At 39.5% G+C, this 8,303-nt stretch overlaps 2 protein-coding genes across 2 annotated transcripts; one reads left to right on the top strand and one right to left on the bottom strand.

The window, feature by feature from the left end:
* Positions 1–4,329: 4,329 nt before the first annotated feature.
* LOC134537203 (uncharacterized) lies at positions 4,330–7,392 on the top strand. Its single transcript, XM_063377470.1, has 2 exons — positions 4,330–4,768; positions 6,241–7,392. The coding sequence occupies exons 1-2, from the start codon at positions 4,464–4,466 to the stop codon at positions 7,040–7,042; spliced, it is 1,107 nt and encodes a 368-aa protein (XP_063233540.1). The 5' UTR covers positions 4,330–4,463; the 3' UTR covers positions 7,043–7,392.
* LOC134537204 (uncharacterized) lies at positions 4,348–8,007 on the bottom strand. Its single transcript, XM_063377471.1, has 2 exons — positions 7,678–8,007; positions 4,348–5,789 (listed from the first exon to the last, which is right to left on the bottom strand). Exons 1-2 carry the CDS (start codon positions 7,805–7,807, stop codon positions 5,002–5,004), a joined length of 918 nt encoding a protein of 305 aa, XP_063233541.1. The 5' UTR covers positions 7,808–8,007; the 3' UTR covers positions 4,348–5,001.
* Between the last annotated feature and the right edge of the window lie 296 nt (positions 8,008–8,303).

Here is an 8,303-nt window from a genome sequence, read left to right on the forward strand (position 1 = left end):
CCAGCTGTCTGGAATTGAATATAACGCTTCGTTTCTTTAAGTTGCAATCTTCATTCCAAACTCCGTATAAATGTGCGGTGATTTGTAAGAGTGCATCGACGCCACCGTTGCTGACCGCGCCAGCCAGGAATCACCATGGCACGTTTTGCTAATGACGTCCACCAGGCGGCCACGAGGCAGTGGCGTGCGTTCTGGAAAGGGGGGCGCGGGGGACGTGGTCACCGGAGCCGACATTTGAAACAAAGCGGCGCTCGGGAGCTAATGAAGACGCCCACCGACAACAGGGTTCGGGGGGGGGGGGGGGGGGCAGTGGTTAGTGGGTGGGGGAGGGGTGGGGTGGCGCCTACCATCGGCTGATTTGTGAAAAGGCTCTCTCCGCCCCACCCCCTTCGGTTGCGAGATTCACTGCGGCGCCTTAATTAGCGTAACGAGGGGTGGGCGTCAAATAGCAGACCCTCCCCAGCCCATGTTTATAGCCGGGAGAAGCTTAACGACTTGCGAGAACAATCACCAAGCTGTGTGTTGTTGCGCCCAAGAGGTAAGGCAGGCGTTTTGTATTTTTTTTTGTAAGTCTTATTTTGAATTTGTGAAAATGTTTTTCATTTTGAGGCAACGAAGAAGACGGGTTACGAAATGACTAGGGATCTTCGTGTAGGCCTATTTACGGATAAATTCGTAATATTTTTGGATAACAATATAAACTTGATGATAACACGAACTCCCATAACCCTTTTGGAATTTTATCAAAAACTTTAAAATATGCTCAATATACTGCGAAAATTCTTATTCCTTCCAGGCTCATGTTCATATTGCTAACAATGCCGTTTGGTTTCCATGAACACCCAGTAATCAGGTATTTTGACCAACTCTTTGGTTTTATAAATACGTTCTTTGCTAAAAATTTCACAAATATTAATCTTTTCAAAATCAACGACTTACTTTGTAAGTTACACATTTGGAGGTATTTGTGACAGATTATTTACTAAATGTGTTAAATTCAGTAGTGTCTAATTTTTATTACCGACTGTTATTTATTTTTAATATACGTCAATAATTTAAGATAGCAAAATATTCGTCAGAATAAATTAACCATCAAGTATCTGCAAAAGTACATATGTATATGTATTAAGAAAAATTACAGAACTTACACATGTTTACTGTTTTATATTTTATGATAAAGTTATGCAAATGATATTCTCCGTACTTATTTATTGAAGTGTTTGCAGACGTCTTTGAAGTTTATAAGTAGACACTGTTATTTATTATTTTAAAACATCAATATTTTTCGATATTTACATTTACGGTATACATTGTTGATGAACAGGCTTAAGCAACATAAATTTAAAAGAAATATATTAAATAGGCCCACACTTTAACACTTTATTAATTTTGTGTGAATTCACTTCATATCGTTTGTATAAATTAACTGGCGGTTTTTTGTTTTTGTTTTAATTGTACATTTGCATTGCATAAGTGGGTAAGTATAGGTACATATCATGAAGTAAACCACATATTATAAGTTTTGTCTAATTAATTTACTCATACAAATATTTTTTTTTGCCTTTTTAGTGGTGTTTTGAACTCATGAAAATTTAATTATAATTCGTTAATGGAATATACATCTTAGTAATATTACATGCTAATTTTTGATTTTGGGTTATCACTGAAGAGTAAATTTTGTTTTACCGTGCCGCGGGATAATCACCCCAAAGCCAAGAAGTGGTTAAAGCCCAGTTTACCTGAGCCTACGACGAAGACACGTTTTTTTAAAACAGCTCTCTTTGACCTCTCGGGATTACGAGGGAATTAAAATGAGCTAACTCGGTTCTTTATAACTAGAGACCGGAAAAATTCGCGAATTCATTTCGCGATAGGCTAAAATACAAATAGTTATACCTCAGTGCTGCCTCTGCTATTGGCTCGCAACTCACCTGAATGACTCTGGGCTAATTAGAAAAACCAAACCAAAGCTTTATCGAATCACAGGCTGCTACGTTGGGACGTCTCACAAGACAGCAGCAAATGAGTGGGTGACATTTGACCGAGAGTACGTATAACTATGGAGTTCATCCTACAGGGCATTGAACCCGCGAATTTTTCCGGTCTCTACTTATAACAAAAATTATAATACCTCCTTACAATCAATGCCCTTCACATCCCTCTACACGCATGCTATGAAATAGCCACTCGGCATGTAATTGAAACTGGGGCAGGAGATGAGATCGGCCTTCAGCGATCCCACCATACCCTCGCGTGCTGGCTCCTCGCCTCGTGGCCTGGGTTGGGTTTTACCTGCGCCCAACTTTAGTAGTTGTAGTCTGCAGTTGAAGATAGGGGAGTTTGTCATGGCATCCGTAGTTACCGCGGCTGGCCTAACCCCCGATGCATGATGGGAAGCCTTCTTTTCACAACCGAGTGAGCCAAACTCCCGATCGTGGATCTTTGTTTTTTTTTTTGTTCATTGTAAAAGGTTACGCTAGCTACATTGTAAATACTTTAAAACATTGTGGACGGTTGATTTGGTTAGGATAGCTACATTAAAGATACTGTGAAATCATGTATACGGTTTCCTAGCCTTGAATAGGTACATATTAAAAAGTTATTTGCTAAGCAACCATGAAATGATTTTACAGTATTTTTAATGTAGCTATACTTACCTAATATAATCAAACCATCCACAATGTTTTAAAGTTTTTATAATGTAGCTAACCTATCCTAATCGACCGCAAAATGTAATGCCACACCGGTTTGTACAATGAGATATAACGGGGAATAAAAAGCGAGCGTGAACTTCGGGGAACTTCGGGTTTGGCTCTCTCGTCTGTGAAATGAAGGCTTCCCATGCATGATACCCTGTCTGCGTGGCTGTAACCCAGCTGACTTCGGCCGGGGACGCACTTACGAGTATAGTCTTCCTTAACCCAGACCCCTCCCGAACAAATACACTTAGTTTTAGTTAGGTTAGAAAAAAAGTTTGTTAGCGAGTTTTTCAGTACTCGCCAGAGATATGTAAACACGAAGCATAATGTCAAAGATTAACTTGTAGGCCGAAACTAAAGCAACGGAATTTAACTTAGAATTATTTTGAAAAATAATGCCGAGCGTGATAAATATGCTAAATGACCTAATTTATAAAATCCAGCTAAAAATTTTATGAAAACGTTTTAAATAACCTAACTGACCGAACCCAAACCAACGCAACCCAGGCTAGGTTAGGATAATTATTATTTAGTTCCTACAAAATTATTGATTTTTTATTTCTACTACTGTTTCGTTAATCATAGGTAACCAATGGTTCCTCTTTTTAAAAATGGTTTGAGACAAAGGTTTTAGATAATATTCATAAGTTTTAGAAAACTCTTAACGGATTTGATGGTTTGACTTCTAAGGGAGTCGTGAATTTTTTGTCCTCCAACATCTGTTTTTCCCCCTCCCCTTGCATTTATAGTTGGTCATAACAAAATTTATTTTCGGAAAAGTTTTGAGTATCAATCTAACGAGAAATAAAAACTTCATACAGATGCGACGAATGTCACATTAGGTGAGTATCTTTGTCTTTTTGAAAAAAAAAAAAAAATTTCCTATATCTCTGTCTCTGGTCAGATTTTTTCTTCTTAAACGAAATAGACCGAGATTTTCTATTATTTTATTTTATGTATAAATTTGGAATGATTTGTGTAAAATTACGGCAGTTATCTTTCTCATGAAAACGTGATATACACATAAAGATGTTTACAAATCAAATATATATATATATATATTAAAAGGCAATCGCCTGCTATTACTATTACGCGTGGAGGTTGGTTTAAAAATTACGATGGTCCGAAGGAAAAAAAAAAGCTTTTTTCACGTTGTTCAGGGCCAAAAGTAATCCACTCGGTGTCACAAAGCGAGTTTCGCCGGGCGGAGGTGGAAAACTGCGAGCGCAGCTCCGAGGCTGTCAAGCGACGCTGAAACAGCTCTGCTATCGGCCCGAAGCTAGACGCTCTGCTCCGCGGAAACTGGGGGGTTGACGGGGGGGAGTAGTGGGGGTAGCGTGTGACGTGCCGTCCCTACTCAGCGGGTAGCTCTCGCGGGAGCGGGTAGCGCGCCTCGCGATAAGCGCTGTCTGCTTTAATGGGACATTTATCGGTAATCGATTGGGCGGCCGCTTGCTTCTCGTGGCTTAGCGGGGCGGCGCGAACACAACAGCGAGCTCGCTATCTGTTCGGGTCGCCCGTCGAGCGCTGCCCGAGATCCCACTACATGGGGGGGGGGGGGGGGGGGGCAGTTCTGTCCAGTCTCTCCGCACGCCGACAGCTCTTAAGCTAAGGCCGCACCGAACACAGCAGGAGGGTAGATAGGAGGGTAGAGGGTGGAGGTTGGCGGGTAGTGGCTGGATGCAGCCTGACCGCACCGACAGGCTGTTTACAGCTTGCATCCTCCTTCAGTCTGACGCGAAAGCTGAAAACGTGCACATCTAAATGTCACTTTCAAAAGCATCTCGCAGAATTTTGCTGTCCGAAAATTCTGTTTTGAAAGCGAAACTACTAAATAGGAACCATAGGGCGTGGATTCATGATTATAATGTACAAAGAACAACGGACGGTGAATTTGTTAGGGTTTATAAGGAGCTTAGGAACCACAGTGACAAGTTTTATAATTACTTGCGGATGAGCAAAGAATTGTTTGATTTACTTTTTTTCAAAGTGCAAAAGTTTCTGCATCATGTGACAACAAACTTCAGAGAAACAATCTCTGCTGAACAACGACTAGTAATTACATGCAGGTAAGACCAATTTTATTTTCACTACTATAAATTATAATATTGCTGTTATAAATATGATATTGGTTTTGATGAGCCTTTTCACAGGGTTTTTATTAGTAATTTTAATGTTATTATTATTGAAACAGTACAAATGGTATACACTAGCCCTGCCTAATTTTCACTAACAATATTATCACACAATTATAAACATTCAATGGTATTTTCATAGATGCATATTTTACACTTGCGAAAAATTACGAATAGTGAGAAACATCAAATGTTCCTGTTGATGTATCCAAAGATTCCGTTGAAGGCGCATTAAATGACGCAGGATGTAGTACATGGTGATTCTCGGATGAATCCCGCGTGGCGGGAGAAGACAAGTAGCTTCCTGCAAGTTGATGATGTGGTAATGGACCTATGCTCTGTGTTGCCTCATACTCTCGGGTAACGATTTCTTGTATTGCCGCACGTACTCGAAGCTTTTGTAAGCCATTGAAACAGTGCATGTACGGCAATAAACTCTTGAAGAAGTTCAGATCCGGATCTTCTGTGGTGTTGATCTCTTTTTCGAGAAGAGCAATCTTCTTTTTTTCTATTTCAATTAACTCATCTTCCTTACATCTTTGCTGTGATGAAGTTTGTTTCCGTTTTCTAACTTCACTTCTTTTCTTTAAAAAATTGTACTCAGTTTCCTGTGAAACACTCAAAGTTGACGTTTCGGGTATGACATCTGCTAGAATGGCAAGAGACTCACTTTGCTGTTCGAATGTTTCGTAATTGTTGGTCACATTTGTTTCAGATGATTGTGAAGCATCGTTGCTGTCTTGTGTTGTTGCTTCTTTAGAAACATGAAGGTTATCGTCTCTAGGACAACTAGAGCTAACAATGACATCTTTTAAAAACATCAGTTGAGAGAAAAAGCTCCATGTACTTACAGTTTTTGTATTGCCACCACTTCCACTTTTTGGGATTTCTAACTCTCGCAATTCTTTGGCGAAATAAGCGCGAAGGTTCTTCCATTTTGCTCTCGCTGTCTTCACTGAAAGAGAAAGAAAACGGGTAATGAATAAAATAAATATTAGTTGTTTACATATATATATATATATATATATATATATATATATATATATACATACATACAAACAGAAACGTATTTTGGTCAAACTGTTGCGGCTACTAGGCCTTTGCCATTCTCAGGTGCTATCTATGTTCAAAATCTCCATTATCATTGGTATTATTTATTAATATTTCAGAAAGATTTAAGAAATTATATATTTTTGTTATTCTAATGGAAGTACCTACAAATAGTTCAGGAAAATTCCGTAATAAGTCAAACATAAAATGTCAACACCAAATTAAATAATCAACAATATACACAACATAAAACATTCAGTATAAAATTCTAACGAGCTAGAATGCATTAAGTTTTGTCTATGTTTTTATTATATTAGCTTTTCATTTTATCACATTATTTGTTTTATGTGTTTCAGATATCTGGCTTCCGGGGAGTCCTTCAGTTCGTTGGCATTGAGATTTAAGATGGGCAAGACAACTATTGCTGAGATCGTCCATGACACCTGCCGAGTTATATGGGATATTTTAAAAGATGATTATCTACCCGCCCCAAAAAAAGAAATGTGGCTTTCTGTGGCTGAAAATTTTGAAAAGAAATGGAATTTCCCCAACTGTTTCGGGTGCATAGACGGCAAACACGTAAGAATAAAGTGTCCTGCCAACAGTGGATCGCAGTACCACTGTTATAAACAGTTCTTTTCAATTTTACTGCAGGCTGTAGTCGATGCAGATGGAAGGCTTATTGCTGTCGACATTGGCACTCCGGGGAGACAAAGTGATGGAGGAAATTTTAGATCGTCGAATTTGTTCCGTTTACTTGAAGCTGGAGAACTGAACGTGCCAGAATGCAGACCTCTTCCATCTACAAATACGACAGTTCCATTTGTCTTGTTAGGAGATGAAGGCTACCCCTTATTGTCATACCTGATGCGACCTTACCCGCAAAGAGATTTAGATGATCGGAAGAGAGTGTTTAACTACAGGTTAAGTCGTGCGCGAAATAGTGTTGAATGTACATTTGGCATCATGGCTGCAAAGTGGAGACTGTTAAATAAGGCAATTGAATCGAATGTTTCTAATGCTGTACAAATAGTTAAAGCTATTTGCATCCTACATAACTTCGTTCTGACACACGAAAGAGATGTGTACGAGAAAATGTATGCCGCGGTGTCCCTAACTTTCAGCCTGTGCATCACCGATTCACCACAACAGCATTAAGAACCAGAGATCACTTAACGGATTACTTCAATGGCGTGGGTTCAGTCCCATGGCAGGAAGATTATGCTCTCCCACAGAACATTGTGCGCCGCCACAACAGAAACCAAAATCTTAACAACTTTTCAGTTACATAATTTGTTGTGTTTTTAAGATTCAATTAGGGCTAAAGTTATTTTATGTAGTATTTGTCTTGAAATTTAATGGCTGAAGTGATAACAATGGTCTGGGTAAGTTAAAAACAAAGTCAACAGGCATTACAATTTAATAAACATTGCAGAACAGACATATGGAGCAACGTATGTTCAAAGAAAATTGTACTTGACACTGTAAATTAAAATACGAATAAAGATGATACTGTATTATCATTAAATGGTAGTTATACAAACGTTAACGTTCCGCTCCAATATATCTTTTACTACTGACGTTTTGTAAAATATACTGTAAAAATTATCTTAATGAAATAGGAAAGTAAAGAGTAAAGTAATCATAACTTAATATTATTTCATTAGGTACTTGTGTGTCAATATAATTACATTTTAATAGCTTTCTGCAACAGAACACAAATTACATGAAACAAATAGAACTATGGACTTTCCAGACTCATACATCCCGAATACTGTAGATTAATAACTTACCATCTATTCCAACTTCTTGAGCTACTTCAGCCCACAATGCATTCAAAATCTTTGAATTCTTCCTGAGACCGTCGGTAGGATCCCAAATAGCTTTACGCTTGTACACAGCTGCTATAATAAGTTCCTCCATGCTGTAGCGCAGTCGTAGTGCAGCGGTAAAATGCCTGGATGGCTGGCTGGAAGAACAAACAGGATTGTTCGGGTGGATACCCGCCAGGCGACCCGCCAGGCGGTTGAGACTGGAGGGTCGAGGGTGGATGTTTCCGGTGCGGCCACTTTCACCCGTCAACAAAGGTAATATCTCTGCCTCGCTGGTCGCCAGGCGTCTCGCTACCCTCCACCCGCCAGGCATTTCTGTTCAGTGCGGCCTTAGGTTTAGAGCCCAGCAGCTCCAACTGTCTGGCTGCTGCCGTCCCAGGCTGAACATCACACTGCGTTTCATTCTACACTCCAGCACATTCTCCTTATTCATTGCCACGCAACAAACAAACTCGTGAAATCATGTATTTCACGACACACTAAATTTAAATACACATTTTAAACGGGTCGTTACCACAACGCCGAAATACCACAACGCCGAACGTACAATAACGCCGAATATCATAACGCCGAAAGCCAAATTTACC

Source organism: Bacillus rossius, chromosome 12, assembly GCF_032445375.1.
Source record: "Bacillus rossius redtenbacheri isolate Brsri chromosome 12, Brsri_v3, whole genome shotgun sequence".
NCBI classification, from domain to species: Eukaryota; Metazoa; Arthropoda; class Insecta; order Phasmatodea; family Bacillidae; genus Bacillus; species Bacillus rossius.